We start from the raw sequence: 16,452 nt of genomic DNA on the forward strand, positions 1-16,452 counted from the left end.
GGAATGGGATCAAAGGGAGAGGGCCTACTTGATGTCTGCTCCCAGACTTTGGAATTCCCTGCCTAGAGAGGCCAGAATGGCCCCATCCCTGCTGTCATTTCAGTGGCAGGTAAAAATAGTTCTGTGCCATTAGGCTTTTTCATACTAATGAAGGTTGGGCTTTTAAATGTTGTATAATTCAGATTTTAAGGTTTGTATAGAGTTTTTAAAAATTCATTTTGCTGTTTTAATATTTAATGTTTTTAAGTTTACAAAATTTTAGTTTTTTTTTTAAAATGTGTATTTACACCTTTTCATGTATTGTTTTTAATTTGTATGGTTTCATATTTGCTGTGAGTTATCCTGAGCCCCTATGGCCTGAAGCAGATGGGTAGGAAAGAGCAGCTTTCAGCCGCTTCGGGGGTGGGGCATGCAGACAACGCACGCCCCAAAAGCACCTGGAAGCTATGTTAAGAGTGTGCCTAGCTGGGAAAAGCCGGCCTAAAAAGAAGTGGCGAAAAGCTGTTCCTGCTGGCATCCTGTTTAGGACTGTGGCAGCAGCAGCCTGCTTTCAGAGCGGGTTGTCCAGTTGCCGTAGGGCCTATCAGGGCTGGAGTGGCCAGATGGCCCTCCAAGCTGCTGATCTGCTTCACTCCTATATCAGGAGAAAGACAGGATATAAATAAAATAATAATAATAAATACAAACATGTAGGAATTGGCACTGCAGTTTAAAAATAACACTTGCCCTGTGGATGTTCATTTAAAAGGAAACCAAAAGAAAAGACTCCCAGTGGACTTCTAAAAAATTTGGCCTGAGAGATTGTATGGTAGTTGGATGGACCCATTTTGGATGAATATAGTTTCACTAAGGAGTTTCACAGTTTATTAAATGATATTAATTAAATTATGTGACCTAGAAGCCTCTGCCTGCATCTAGACTTTAGCTGGCTCAGGTGAGCTCTCCAGGAATGCTTCCTTTAAACCTAGCTTTTTCTGTTTTTTGATGCCTGCTTATTGCCATCACAATAATCTTTCCTGTACTCATATACCAAGGAAGTTCCTATCTGGCAGCTAAGAGAGGTAGATGCTGCTGTGAGATCCCAGGTAGTAACAGCTCTCTCCTTGCCAATATGAAGAAGCAAGGAAAGACCAAAAGGAGAGATTATGGCAATAAAGTTCACCTGTAACTTCTGCATGCTTACATTAGCATCTTATGTTAGAACCACTTCGTGGAACTTTTGAACACTCATTGGGGTTGTGTTGGTTTTTTTTAACCTCTCAGGTGACCCTGCCCTCAGTATGACACACTGGATGTTTGATCAGCAAGCTCTGCAAGAATATATTCTACTGTGTTGCCAATGTCCTGCGGGGGGCCTTTTGGACAAACCCGGCAAGTGAGTAGCTTCCACTGCTGCTTAATTCTTATTAAGAGGCATTTATTTGTGATCTTAATCAAGAGAAAACTTGCTATAATTTGGAAATCTTCATCCAGTGGTTTGGATTTGCAACCAAAATATTGTACAGAGGAATTACATTTATTAACCTGCTTCCTCACTGCAGAGGTGGTAAGAGATGATTGAATGTCACCAGATAGGCCTATGGAGGACTATAGGAGATAAATGAATGGCATCAGATTTCAACCTTTGAACTGTATGTATTTTGCACTGGAATTAATACATTCTTCACCAGAGAGTCATCCAGATTTTTTGTCAAAAAAATTATTCAACCAGCATAGACTATGCCTGTTTTGATTTAGTTTGGCATCTTTTTCTCTGCATTTTCTAGTAATGGTAAGCAAAAGTAACTTTGCTGGACATGAGAGCCCATTCCTAAATATTTCTGCAATTTGGCTGAGAACTCTTCCTTTCAAGATTTCACCAAGCCTTGATTGCATGAGCTTTCCAGCCATGAACAGGGGGCAAGGGGGAGAGGGAAAGCCCCTAATCCAAATATTCAGGCCAAATTGGACCACCAAGAGTCCTATGTAGTTGAACCCCTCAGGCATTATCAGTCAGAAGTGTACAGGGTTCATATTCTCACTCAGCTATGAGAATCTATTGGATGGCCTTGGACAAGTCACATTCTGTCAGCCTGAGAGGACAGCAATGCAAAACCTCCTCTGAATAAAACCTACTAAGCAAAATCCTACGATAGGGTTGCCTTAAGTCTCAGTGGACCTAACAGCTCTCCCAGGTATAAAGGTTGTACATTTAAGCTGCATTGTGCTTTTAAGAGTTTTCATATTTAATAATGATAGTGAATGGGAGAAGTAATTTGTCCTCTGGCACTATGATAAGCAGTTATGGCGGCCTGACTGAAGACTTCAGATCACAGAGGACTATCTAGCTCCTGATCATCTGTGTTCTTTAGTTGTTCCATGGAATCATGAGTGGGTTTACTTCGTGGAGTAGAAGATGGGACAAGGGAGCTTTATACTAAAGGAAAATCAGAATTAAAAATGCCTACTACAGCTTTGTGTCATCCTTGAATGGGTATACACAAAGAATGCTACTTTCTATAATTTTTGTCTTCAGTACACATATTGTGTGGAGCTAATTTCTCTCAGTAATTTAGGACTTTGGGACACTGATGGGTCAGATGTGAGTAAAAAAATCATAAAATTAGAAGAAATCTCTAAGAAGATTGAACCCAACCCCCTGTCATGCCAGTGTAGGAACCCGCAGTAGAGCATTCTTAAGATGTAGCCATCCAATCTCTGCTAAGAAACCTCTAATCTAACAGAGTTTACCACCTTCTAAGGCAGTCCACTGAATAACCTTATTCTGTAGTTTTAGTAGGTGACCTTGATTTCTAAGACTTATGATTGTATACATACATCTCTATTATGTTTCCTGTTACATGTGCGTGCATGTGTGAGTGAAAGAGAGAGCACTAAATAGCCCCAAAAGATTTCAGTCTGCCCTCAAAGCCAAACTGCTGCACTTTGGCCATTCTAGTTTCCCGTTTCTACACTTTTTTCATCTCTTGTTGTTGTTGTTGTGTGCCTTCAAGTTGTTTCCAGCTTGTGGCAATGCTATAATTTGGTTTTCTTAACAAGTATCTTCAGATGGGGTTTGCTTTTGCCATCCTCTGAGGCTGAGAGTGTGTGACTTGCCCAAGGTCACCCAGTGGGGTTTCTGTGGCCAAGCCAGGATTTCAACCCTGGTCTCCAGAGTTGAAGTCCAATACTCAAACCACTATGCCACACTGAGTCTCTACAATGTCTCTCTCTCCATCTCCACAAGATCTTGTTATGTGCTGTGACCAGAACCATACACAGTATTGCAGATGTGGTCAAAGCATAGGTTTGTGTAAAGGCAATAATATATTGACAGTGTTATTTCTGCTTCTTTTTCTAACTAATCCCCAATTTAGACTTTGCTTTTTTCCCTTTTTTTAATGGCAACCACATACTGTGTTGACATTTTCATAGAAATGTCAACCATGATCCCAAATCCCTTGATCATTTGGTGCCAGCTCACATCCATCAGTATATATGCGTAGTTGGGATTCTTTGGTTCAATATGCATTAATGTTCCATCTATCATTTTAAACATAATTCTGTCAGTTTGGGGATATCTTTTTTGAAATTTTCCAAAAGGACACCCTGAATAATTTATTGTCATTGACAAAGTTGATTACCTCACTATATGCCCCTAACTCCAGGTTTTGCATCAGAAGGGTTTCTACACATCAGACTGGTAGACATTCATGTTGTTCAAATTGTTTTGAGAACACTATGTGTGCAGTCCTCTATCTTCTAACCCATCTACACAGTATTTGATCTTAAAACAGTGTAGTGGAGGGGCAGATTTGTTAAGAGATCTTCTAGGCATTTGTGTATTCACACATTAGGTCTTACATATTTTTCTTCCTTGCTTTGGTATATTTATTGTAATTATTTTTATTTAGAGAGCCAATGTAGAGAGTGGTTTGAGTGTTGAACTACAACTCTGGAGACCAGGGTTGTCACATTCTGTCAGCCTCAGAGGAAGGAAAAACCCCTCTGAACAAATCTTGCCGGAAAAAGCCATGATAGGTTCACCTTGGGGCACCATTAAGTCGGAAGACAACACAATAACATTTCATTTATTCAGTTTTGTAATGTGTCATTTATTGTTTTGTCATTGCTTTCGTGCTTCAGTTTGTGGTGGTTATTTTAATGCAGTTCATGCAGTGTTTACATTTTTCTGCAAAAATAGATCTGCAAGTAGGAAAAATTAATAATTACCTGCCTGCCAATTTTGAAGGTCCTCTCCTCCATCTAAAAAACAGTTTTGGTGTCACCGATTCCAACTCATCGCATGGAAGGACGTGGGATGAAAATGTTGAAAGATCTATGTGGCTGTAACTAAAGTTGAGAAACCTAGAATGCTGAATTCTAATACCAGACTCTGCACTTGTCTGGAATCATATGTTACCCACATTCTACCATGCTAGCTGGATGTTTTTGGGAGCTGCAGTCCAAAAAAATAATTTCTCCAAGCTCTGCCAGGCTACACAAGTCTTTCAAACTGCAGCGAACAGAATTCCAGTTAGCTTCTCCCTAGCTTCTTAATTTTTAGTCCCTATCATACACATTTTAAAAAATGCCTTTGCTTCCAAGAGAACACTTGGTACATGTGTACATGTATGCAGATCCACACTAGAAGTACCAAGCTTCCAATTTCAGACTTGCTTCAAGAGCATGCATACTTCTGTCTCTAGGTCACGGGATTTTTACCATACCTGCTATTGCCTGAGTGGGCTATCGATAGCGCAGCATTTCGGCAGTGGAGAGCTCCTCCATGAAATTGTTCTAGGAGTGCCAGAGAATCGCCTGGTAAGCTGTGCCTAGACTGGACTAGGAAGGGGTGTGTGTGTGTGTGTGTGTGTGTAAGGAGGATGCTGTTCTTTCCACTGTGGTCCTGAAAGAGAAGTGAACTGTGGTCATACACTTCAAATAGGCAAAAAGCAAAAAATTGCTCTTAAGGACATTGTTCAACTACACAGAAATCCTGTCTCCCAGACTGGCAATTCCAATGAGAGTGAATTTATATGTAATACAGATTCTCCCTCCTCAACCCGAGAGCTATGATCCTGTAAGAGTGAATTGATTTCACTTATTTCTTTGCCACTTCATTTCTCATTGGCAGTAGCACTACTCATTAACTCTGTGCCTTAACAACAGCCAGCTTTGTCAAAGTCCTGCTGCTGCTTGAAGGAACAAAGTAGGAGAGGGACACTGAAGCCTTGCCTGGGACAAATCTCCTTGCTTCACCCACAGCTATGACAGGAGTTCTCAGACAGAGCTGTCCCTGCTATGGCGAGAAGTGGACAGTGACTTTCCTCAGATAGCAAAAGGCCTGAAAAGCTTGTTGTTTCCAACTTACATTCTTCACAGAAACATTTCAAGTCTGGTAGTTTGGGATTTCTTTATCTGGATTCATGGCATCAGTAAAATGTGCCAGAAATTGGGCATAACCCCCCCCCCTTTTGCTGTGACAGCATATGTGCTACAGCAAAATCCCTGTGGTGGTGCCAAATAGGACCCCAGGCATGCTTTCTAAAAAATCAAAGCAATGTTCCTAACGCCCTTTTTTTAGTGAGTTATGCTATTTAATACCAGTTTGTATCCCACTCTTTTTGTGCAAATACACCACTTCTGACTGCTAACAGCAACTGAAGCCAATTATAAAATGGCCAAAAAAATCAACTTAACAAAAAGAGACAGGAGATCTTGGCTTCTGGGGCCTATATTTCCCCCCACTCTACCACTGTGTGTTCATTTGGTCAGTGAGGAAGCAGTGTTAAGGAGTGGGGAAGGACCTGAGTGAAAGGACCAAGGCACAAGTGTTTGAGTTAGCTGGCCCTTGCCAGTGTTGCTGATTTGCTCACTGCTCATGTAAACAAGCAAAAAGTGTTGACATAGTAGGAGAATACCCCAAGATAGGGCACTAGGCCCTTGGCAGCTATCCATGGATACTGACCTCTGAGAAGCTGACCTGGTAAACATAGATAACCAGTACAGTTAGTGGCAAGAGCACAGTTGAGGAAGACTGCAGTTGTTAAAAGGTTGGGCTGGCCATGAAATTCACTAGGTGACCTTGGGCTAGTCCCTCTCTCAGCCTGACCTACCCCACATGTTGAGAAAATAAAAGTGGGACTGAAGGAAGTTGCATATGCCATTTTTAGTTCACTGGATGAAATGTGGGATATGGGAAGTCTAACTAAAGAGAAATATAGGTACAAAGTGGATTGAGCAACATAACTTGCTTGGCTTGTGTTGGTACAGTATTGGGAAGAGCAGATACAATTGGAATCTTAATTTTTGTTTTTTATTTTTTTCTCCTAAACAGCAGCCTACACATCCTGTCTACAACATCTCCCCTGACAAAGTAGTACAAGCTGTAATGCATTTTCTGAAGAAGCCTGTTGTGTCTCCCAAGGAAGAAAGTGCCGCTAACTGAGAGGGGCTGCTGACTTAGTAGACGTGCAAGCTCATGTCCTGCCGTTCAGCCCATGGGGTGCTGGAAGGTTTCTTGGTCATCGTGAGGCCCAATCATGGAGCTAACTTGGGTTTCTTTTTTTCCAAATTGGACTCAGCCTTTTTATGTGTGTGTTTCAAGAGAGTTCTGCTAGCCACATATATATAAAAAAGCTTCTCAGTTTTCTGTACCTACTAGCAGACTGCTTGTATAGCAATGGTGGCAGCAGTATAGGCTTGGACATGGGGATTGCTCACTCATCTGAGAAGCAGGAGCGGTTTGGGGTTTTGAAAATAGTGCAGCATGTTAATATCCCTTAGTATCTGACAGACCAGCTCTGTTGTTTCATTTGCACTATGCTAAGCATCTTAGAAGGGCAGCTTCCTATCCAGCTGCCAGAGCTGGTGTCTTCATCCTATCCCCTTACAGGCGAACATCTGTTTTGTTCATTCATAATCCCTGAGGTATTCCAAGTACTGCTAGCCAAGAGATGGGGCGCCAGCTTATAAAATGAGGCATGTGCAGAGTCAACATGTCTGAAAAGACACACAAAGTGAAGAATAATGTGCATAGCTACATTATAGAGTTCTATCTCAGTAGCTAGAATGCACCCAAGAGCATGGTCTGGAACAGCCCTTCGTGTAAAGCTTTGTGCTAAAAAGTCTCTTTCTGCCTTCCAACAAAATGGAGCAGGTGGCAAAAAACCAAACAAACCCTCTTTTCCTTGCAAATGGTACTAGTTTGCCCGGGGGTGGGATTGACAATTATGTAAGGATGATTGTGCATTTTATTAAAACAATACTAATTCCGTTCTTATTACCTGTCCAGTGGTGATTGTTCATAAAACTTTCTTTTATCTAATTATGTTGTAAATGCTCATCTACACATGAAAGGAGAACCACATTTTTTTCTTTCTAGAACATCATCACAATTCGTGAAATTGGTGGGGGTGTGCATAACTGGATACACTCCTGTTTGCAAAGGTAAACAAAAATATTGTTGTGACACAACAACATTTAGCGGTGGAGTGGGGAAGCTGCACCACAAGGGCTGCGAGGAGCCTCCAGACCCTATTTTGCAGCCCCCAAATTCTCTAAATTAAAATTCTAAGTAGAAGATTATCTAGTAAATGTCATCTGAGGTGGTATTGGTCAACTAAGCCCCTTGACTCTCCAGGCCAGTCTGAATGTTCAGAAATCATCTGGAAATCAGTTGATTAACCCAGAAGGGCAAACTAGGGGGAGACATCAGACAAATTTTCAACTGAAAATGCACATTTGTCGCCCTCCATAGGTACGGAGATTCGCCTCTGCCATAGTTGCCAGTTCCTGACTCAATGGGTTCCCTTACATGCCGCCTGGGGCATGTCCATGTAGCTGTATTTTGCTTTTCCTAAATATATTGTATGTTGTTAGCTGCCCTCTAGCTAACGCCGATTCATGGTGACCCTGTGGATGAGACCCTTCCAACACTCACTATCCTCCACTGCTCTACTCAGGTCCAGCAAACCCATGCCTGTAATCCCCCTGATCGAGTCCATCCATCTGGCATGTGATCTTTCCCTACTTCTCCTACCCGCTGTCTTTCTTAGCATTATTGTCTTTTCCAGTGATCCATGCCTTCTTATGTGGCCAAAGTATGACAGCCTCAATTTGATCATCTTGACTTCCCAGGTTTGATTTATCTGGTTTGATTTATCCAAGGACCCATTTATTTTTCTTTCTGGGTGTCTCTTCTTTAGCACCTCATGTCGAATGTGTTGATATTCTTTCTTTCTACTTCCTTTACTGTCCAGCTCTCACATCTGTACAAGATGATGGGTTATATAATGGCCTGTACGTTACTGACTTCAACATATAGTTAGGGTTCATTCCATTTGGTTTTTAAAGGAAAAGATTTCTGAAAGAGGCCTATCTTCTGAAATACAGTGGAAAATTAGAACATGCCTTTGCACTCTTTTGGTCTTGCACAAAGGCAGGAGGTCCAGGACTTAAAAAGAAGCCTTTAGATCTTGATGGAGCTCGTAGTCTTGATATTGCTCTTTTGAGGCCTTGTAAGCTCTTCCTTTTGAAAAGCAGTTTGAAAGCACACAATGGTTCTGCTCAAGCTGAGCGAAGCTGTTCATGAGCTCTGCCTGGGAATACATGCAAACTACTCTTCAGAAGAATGGAGTACAGGAATAAATAGTCTTTATCTTGGAGCTGAAGTGGGCAAAGGGCTGCCTACATTTGTGAACAGATCTATAACTAATGTTTCTCTGTAGCTGGAACTCTCAGGATCAGAGAACATCAGTAAGATATATTACCAGGAGAGGCTTTGGATCCACAGGATTTCCTAGATTCCGTTTCCCACTGAAAGTAAGTGGAGGGAAGATAATGAGTTTCTGGAGTAAGTCATAAATGCTCAACAGGGGTGGAGGGATCAAATGGAGCAAAATGCCACAGAGGATAGGGAGAAATGTTTTCTCCATGTCAATGTCTTCTCACTCAGTATTGCAGAGTCCATTAAAGGAGAATTTAATACTCTTCTAGGATTTGCCATTTCTTGGATCTCTTCTGATGTTGGAACATCAACTACATTTGCTGAAGTGGTATTATTATTCTTTAGGCTGTGTGAGAATCTGCACAAAGTTGACTATGAGAGGTACGCTTGTAGGACTGGGGTCACTATTACTGGGATCATAATTGGCATGTGTGTCCCACTTCAAGACACTTTTCTGCAGGGAGTTACACTGGTAGTGCTCAGTTCACTATTGGTGCCTTTCTTCTCTTTCCTGCATGTCAAGGCAAGGTAAGTGGACTATTTATCTTGTGCTATCTGCAACACTCCTAAACACACCTGACCCTGGATTGTATTGCTGGGACCAGCTTTTACATAGTAAAAACTTACTAGAATCAGGTTGGCCTTTTCTGTCTTGGTGAGGGGTTTATAGCAACTTTCTGTGCATTATTTAGTAGATGGTTTTGCATGAGTGGACATGTAGAGATCAAGTACTCATTCCTTAAAACATGCACAAATGCCATACAATAGTGACTTTATAACTGCCTGTTCATTTGCAAATGTACAGTGATGACTGAGAAAGAGCAGGAACAAATCACTGTCAGCCCTTGAGCACAGCAAAACCTAGTTGAGTGTCAACATTGTGCTAATACGCAGCTACTAGTACAAGAGTATTTCCTTTCCCTGAGTTCTAGAGCCCTTTGAGCCACCTGAAAGCCAGCTTTGGGTTTCTTAACTCTGAAACAAATGTTTCCATTGCATAGGGCTGGCACTGGGAAGCATTGTGTTGGATTCCTCTTTTCTACTAGTTAAGTATATCATTGTGTACTGACCAATGCCTTTAATAAACTGTAACAGCTAATAGAAAATATTAGATCCTAGCTCAAATTTCAAGCTCTTTTAAAGCTAAAAGTCAAGTTGTGTGTATACTCTGTTTCAACAGTTTCAAACAAACATAAAACAAGCTGCAGAACCTGGTAGTAGGCACAAAATTTGTCTTGAGAACCCTGGCTTTTAAAAATATATTTAATTTCTTGGTCTTATGGGTCACAAGGACAGGCTTGAAAATAGCTGGGTGAAATCTCCAGGAGGTGGGGAGTCCTCCCAGAGACTGGCAGGCCTTTGTGAGCATCTGGATAGGTGGGTTTGAAACTTCAGTACTGCATCTTCCTGCTCTAGCACAAGCAGACAAAATTATTTAAAAGGTATATGCAGATTCCCATAGTGCATCACTTAATGGAGTGCAGAACTCTTTGTCTGAAAGACAGTTCAAATTAACAATAGCATCCCCATTTTCTCCAGGAAGAACTCATAGCCTCTTCAGTAAATTTTGCAGATCTTTAAACTGCAAGCTGAGAAATCTGGAAGCTGATTCCATATCGCCAAGACTAACTCAGCTGCTGTGGGGGCAGGATTTTGAATAGCAATAGAACCTTCTACACAACAGTGAAAAGGCTGCTCAGCAGGTGGGGCTGCAAACAGTGCAGGCCAGTATCTTCTCGTGGGAGAAACATTTGTATATACTAATGTATAAATCTGGAGATTTTAGTCAAAAATGGGCCAGAAAACCCTAAGTCAACATATCCATGGGTCAATGTTAACTGATGTACTATAAAAAAAGAAGCATTCCCTGGTGAAAGACAAGAGCATAATCTGTTCTGGAAGCACCAGCCTTTAGGGTGAGCAAGAACAGTTATGCCTGCTGGAATTTTGCAAGCACTTTGACATTGTTTTCTTTTGTTTCATCCTTTAGATCCTTTGTTACATGTCCCTAAGTTTTACCCTCAATTTATCCATGGGTCATATTAAAATCCATCATTTTGGCCCCAAAATCTGCTTTCTACACGAGGTCGACTTATAGTCGAGTATATACAGTATATGTTTATGCATATTTGACAAATGCATGTTCTGTATTAAAGACCTACTAAAGTTAACTACCAAGAAGTGACATCCTTCATTGTAGAACAGCATAGTAAGTTGTAATTGTCAAGATGCTTGGAGAATTTGAGAGAGTATGTGGGTGAATGTAATGCAGGCAACTTGGTTTACAAGGTTAGGAAAATGGGGTGTGATGAAGACTTGAGATTTATCTTGGGTTTCCTTATTGTAACAACTGAGGGAAGTTGCTTTTCTAGCCATGCTGGCTAGAGGACTTTGGGAGTTGTAGCACCCAAAAGTAATGTTTCCAAGTTCTGCTTCTGGAGTAGTTCATTACAGATGACTCACATCTCTGAATGGTTGCCATAGTTTTTGGGGGGGGGGGGTTGCATGTGGGGGGCATCCTTGGAGTAATCTGTCAGGGTGACCCACTTAATCCACACACTCACACCCTTGTTGTTAACCAGTAGGCTAGCAGGAAGAGAGCAGATCAAATTAGAGGTCTGTCCTGGTTGGTGTAGAGGACTTTTAAAGTGAGGAGGGGCCACAGTTTGCCCTCCCTTCTAGAACATGCAGGGCCTTTCCATCATAAAGAGGAAGGCTTAAAATACAATTGCCTCCCTTTCTGTCTGGAGTTGTTCAGTCACTAAGCTGCCTTGTCAAGAGTTCAACACATTCTTTAAAACAAAAACAAACAAACAAAAAAAACCTCTGGCTGGCTTGAGAACAACTTGGTGTATCATACTTGGTATAGTTGGAGATTAAGCTGTTACTGTTATGTTGTTCCTATTCTTTGGCCAGAATGCTGTCTTCCCTCTGCAAATGAAAGGGGAAATGCTTCCTAGACTCCTTTTCCTGCCTACAATTGTTTCAGTGGGCATTTTGCCCTTCGCTTGCCTGCACTCTGGTGTGTGTCTGTGCTGCTCTGCTGAATGAAAAATCCTTGATCCAATGCTTTCAACAACCTAGAAACAGCTGGCATTAATACTGTGGTTTTAGAAGGCACTAACAAACCAAGTGCTATAGCTTTTCATAAAACCTGTACATAGCCCCAAATTGAGCATCCTGTAGCATGTCCTCCTTCCTGTGTGTGCATGGCAATGGCTCAGTGCTGCAACTCTAAAAGAAGGAAATGTGGTAGAGAAATGCAGGGCCAGGAACTGCTGCAATCCTTGACATTAAGATTGGGAACCTGTGCCATTTCCTGATGCAGCATCCGTTTGTTTAGCCATCAGCTTTAAATGAAATCTTTTGTCAACAACGTACTGCTATGGTGCCCAGGAAGGGAGGTGTCTATTTTCTCACTTCAAAGAGCCATTCCAAGAAAGCATCTTTCCTAAGGATCATAACTGAATCAAAACAGGTATATGACAGAGTTGCTTTACATTTAATAGTCATGTAAATATATTTTCAACCCTGCATGAAAAACAGCAACTGCCAAAATCCCCTCTTCTGCAGAACCACTAAACTGTACGGGGGCCTTTGCACCACCAATGGGCAAGATGGTCACATCTTTCAGAGTTTGCAGAGTCAGGATATGTGCAGAAATATTTACAGTCCGTGACCACTACCATCCTTTTGGCAGCATTCTTGGGATTGTACAACTGTTAAGAAAGGTCAATGTCTTGCTTTATGGCACTTACACCCAACTTACCCCAAAAGGCTTCCAGCTTTTTGACACAGAACAAGACCAGCTCATATAGTCATCCATTACTAGCAGTAGTGCTTCTAATAGAAAAGTGGGCAGTAGACTTTAGTCCACTTGTAAGCAATCAGCATTTGATGTTCCACCATGGAATAATGAGACCAGACACACAGATTGGGTTGATAATGGGCCACTTTTATTGACCTAATTAAATATTTGCAAATCCTAGAAGACCACAAAGGGGAGAGCAACCTGGTTGGGGATCAGCTGGGGCCAGGTGTCATTATCTGACAACCTCCCCAGCCTTCGCTCGGGCGAAAACACCTGCCCCCTGTAGAGCAGTCCATTTGACTGGACTACTCCCCAGACTGAACCTCTGGTGGAAGGCAGACCCAGGCACCCTCACCCAAGCCGTGTAACTTTAGGAGTGGGGGCCAAAATCCCAGGTCTAGCTCAAGGATCGAGTCCTTCCCCACCTCCGGGCCGTGGTAACCCTAGAAAGGTGATTCAGGAGCTCTACCTACACCACAAGGGAGTGCCACGGTGTACGCCGAACTCTCACATTCCCCCCACTACCTGCCAAATGATAGCCTATTTATGGCCGCCACCCTTAGCCAATTGTCCCGATAACTTCCCTGGCTGCAGTGTGGAGTAGGCGAAAAACCCCTTGGAAAGAGGGGAGAAAATTCCTACTCGGCCCCGAAGCGACCAGCAATGCCCACACTACAACAAGGGCGGGAGGGTGGGGCACGCTTCTCAAGCTGCAGAGAGGGGGCATGGAGGATCGGGGCTCTCCTTAAGTTGGTTATAGCCCCGCCCCCATAAAACGTCATGGTGTGAAGCACCACCCACAGGGGACCCAGGCCTCATTCCATTGGTCCATCAAATTGGGGTCCTCCCTGCCATTGCTGTGCAGGGCTGGCGTTTGGGACCCTCTTTCCAAGTGGACTGGCCCACCACTACTTTGGTTCATATATAAATAATGCTCCAATTATGTAGTAATCATTCAACCCACCAGATATCGCTGGACTAAAACTCCCAGCATTGGCTAGGCTATGGCTGCTGGGAGCTGCAGGTCAGCATTTAGAAGATTGCAGGACTTTTATGCTGGCACAATGCTAAACAATAACTGTGTCGTGTCACTAGATTTAGGTTAAATATTAAGAACTTTTTTGGTATGGTCTTCCTTTAGTAATTTAAAATACAATAATGGAAAACAAATTTCTAGGGATGGGGACAAAACACTAGGACTCACTCATCCCTTGCACTAATACACAGGGGCACATTTTCAAGATTACATTAATGTGGTTCCGTTGCCTTTTCTCCACCCATGTTGCACTGAGTCAGACCAGTTGAACTGTGGTAAGGGTGGATTTATTTTTTGCATTCCTACAACAGAAGTGGAGAATGATCAGTGGATTTATTAGTGTTTACATTCCATCCAAAAACAAATAATCTCATGGCACAGTAAAGTAAAACCTACACACACACACACAAATTTAAAATAATGGGGAATAATTCAGATTGTCTAAAAATGCTTAAACAATTTACACCAATTAAAAGTTTAATCTTGGAAAAATCTCAAAAGGCTTTAAGAAAAAGATGTTTTAATCTGACACCAACTGGACCTACAAGGGGAGAGCATTGCACAACCAGGGTGCCACAGCGTGGCAGTCCTATGTGCCGAATGGAATATGGAGGCTCTAGTTCATGAGCCATCCCCATTCCATCCATCACCTCAAGATCTCTGGACAACAAAGCTTTATTTTATCAATAGACAGGAGAAGGCAAATGTCATGTCTTCCAGTGCCCTATAAGTGAACATACAGGGATACAGCCTGCCCTCTGAGAAGAAAAGATAAGTCACTCTTCCAGCACAGGTAATTTGTGGCCTTATGGCAGGGGTTCTCAAACTTTGGTTTGGGACTTTCACTCCCAGAATTCTTCACCATTGGCCATGCTGGCTAAAACCTCTGAGAGTTGTAAGTCTAAAATATTTGGAGGACTAAAGGTTGAGAACGGCTGCCTCAGGGCAACTGCTGTTTTGCAAAGCAATTGAACCAATTCCATGGATCTTGTATGGGAGTAGTGTCTGCCCTCTGGGACAACACAAGACTCAGACCTCTTACTACTGAAAGCACTTGAAAGGTCACTTCTCTTTCCTTACAAGAAAATCAAAGATGCAGCTGTGTTAGTCTGATTTGATGCAATGACACTCCTGTAGCAGCATGTCATTTTAATACAACATTCTGAACACAAATCTGAATTTGGATCTATTCTGACCCCAGTCAACAAGTTCCATCTGCCTGATAGTCTCTCAGCTTTTGGTGAAGATCTCACTAGAAAAATGTGATCTTGTTTCCAATAGTATTAAGATCAGAGCATCCACCTGTTTTGCCCCAGAAAAGGGACATTGGCTCTTACCTGTGATATTTCCATTTCCAGTAGCTAAGAGCCCCACATCTTGGCCCAACCTCAGGGGTGCTGGCGTAGGGATAATTCATATCCACATAGTGCTTCCCTATGGGGCACAAGCTAGATTGCTCACTGACTGGCTCTGTTACCATCCAATTCTCTATAGTTTGATATGCAAATACAGTGGGTCCTCACCTTACGCGGGGGATCCGTTCCGGATCCCTCCGTGTAAGGCGAATTCCACCTATGCTCAAGCCCCATTGGAAACAATGGGGCTCGGGCGCGGCGGTGCGGCGGCTCGGCGCGCATGCGCCCATTCAATTGAATGGGACGCACCACCCCTTCCGCCCCGCACGCGCCGGCGGCTTTGAGCGCCTATGCTCAAAGCCACCTATAAAAAGGCAGCGTATGGCGAGGACCCACTGTAAATGGTTTATGTTTTTTCTGGAGCATTCGGCTGTTGTAGCGACTGGTCTTCTAAGGTTAGCTCTACCAATGTGGGGTCACCAGAAGGTCTCTTTTTACTTCCTATCTGGTATGAGTGGGAGGAGCATAACCCAAACTACAGGATGTGAGGCCCTTTTCCCAGTAGATAAGACCCCCACATCCTGTAGTTTGGGATTTACCAAAGCCAATCTAAACAGGGTGGGCGGTGTTGGCCCTTCAGCGGCATAGGTTTGAGCACCTGCTACAAGACCCTGCTGTCAACATCAGCCTTAGCCGAATCAAGCTGTCAAGCTAGTGATGCCTAACAAGTGTGTATGATGGCTTCCATGTGGCTACCCTGATGGTCTTTAGTATAGGATCTATGATGGCTAGAGGTGCTCATGCACCTGCATTTGTTTGGTATGAGTGACCTGGTTTTTGGTGGTAACCTCCCAAGGATTCCTGGCAGGTAGTAATGCAGGGCCTGATCCACTTGCTTGGCATGGAGGCTGGTGCCTTCTTGCTCATAGCACAGGGCTATGGGGTGTCAGAGGAACGAAAGCTGTTTCTCCTGTATGGGTGGCTGGCTCACCAGCATGGTGTATGTTTTATATTCTTTCCAATGCCTGGGAGATGAAGGAGAATCATAGACTCATAGAGCTAGAAGAGACCACAAGGGCCATCCAGTCCAACCCCCTGCCATGCAGGAAATCTAAATAAAAGCATCCCCGACAGATGGCCATCCAGCCTCTGCTTAAAGACCTCCAAGGAAGGAGACTCCACTACACTCCGAGGGAGTTTGTTCCACTGTTGTACAGCCCTTACTGTCAGGAAGTTCCTCCTAATGTTGAGGTGGAATCTCTTTTCCTGTAGCTTGTTCTCTGGAGCAGCAGAAAACAAGGTTGTTCCCTCCTCAATATGACATCCCTTCAAATATTTAAAGAGGGCTATCATATCAGCTCTTAACCTTCTCTTCTCCAGGCTAAACATCCCCAGCTCCCCAAGTTGTTCCTCATAGGCCATGGTTTCCAAACCCATCACCATTTTGGACACGGCGCAGTTTCTCAACGTCCTTTTTGAATTGTGCTGCTCAGAACTGGACACAGTATTCCAGGTGGGGCCTAACCAAAGCAGAATAGAG

General features: G+C 42.9%; 1 protein-coding gene across 3 annotated transcripts in view; it reads left to right on the top strand.

Annotated features, from left to right (window-relative positions):
- Window positions 1-7,264, top strand: part of LOC121919833 (protein farnesyltransferase subunit beta-like) — a 39,286-nt gene extending 32,022 nt beyond the window's left edge. For 2 of the 3 annotated variants that reach the window (XM_042446796.1, XM_042446788.1), the window contains exons 10-12: window positions 1,264-1,375; window positions 4,689-4,803; window positions 6,320-7,264. In XM_042446796.1, coding sequence (XP_042302730.1) covers window positions 1,264-1,375; window positions 4,689-4,803; window positions 6,320-6,430 — 338 coding nt within the window. In that variant the 3' untranslated portion in view covers window positions 6,431-7,264. The remainder of the gene's footprint in view (window positions 1-1,263; window positions 1,376-4,688; window positions 4,804-6,319) is intronic. The other variant, XM_042446805.1, reaches the window with a different exon arrangement.
- Window positions 7,265-16,452: the final 9,188 nt, after the last annotated feature.

The sequence above is a fragment of the Sceloporus undulatus genome, chromosome 1 (assembly GCF_019175285.1).
Source record: "Sceloporus undulatus isolate JIND9_A2432 ecotype Alabama chromosome 1, SceUnd_v1.1, whole genome shotgun sequence".
Classification (NCBI taxonomy): Eukaryota; Metazoa; Chordata; class Lepidosauria; order Squamata; family Phrynosomatidae; genus Sceloporus; species Sceloporus undulatus.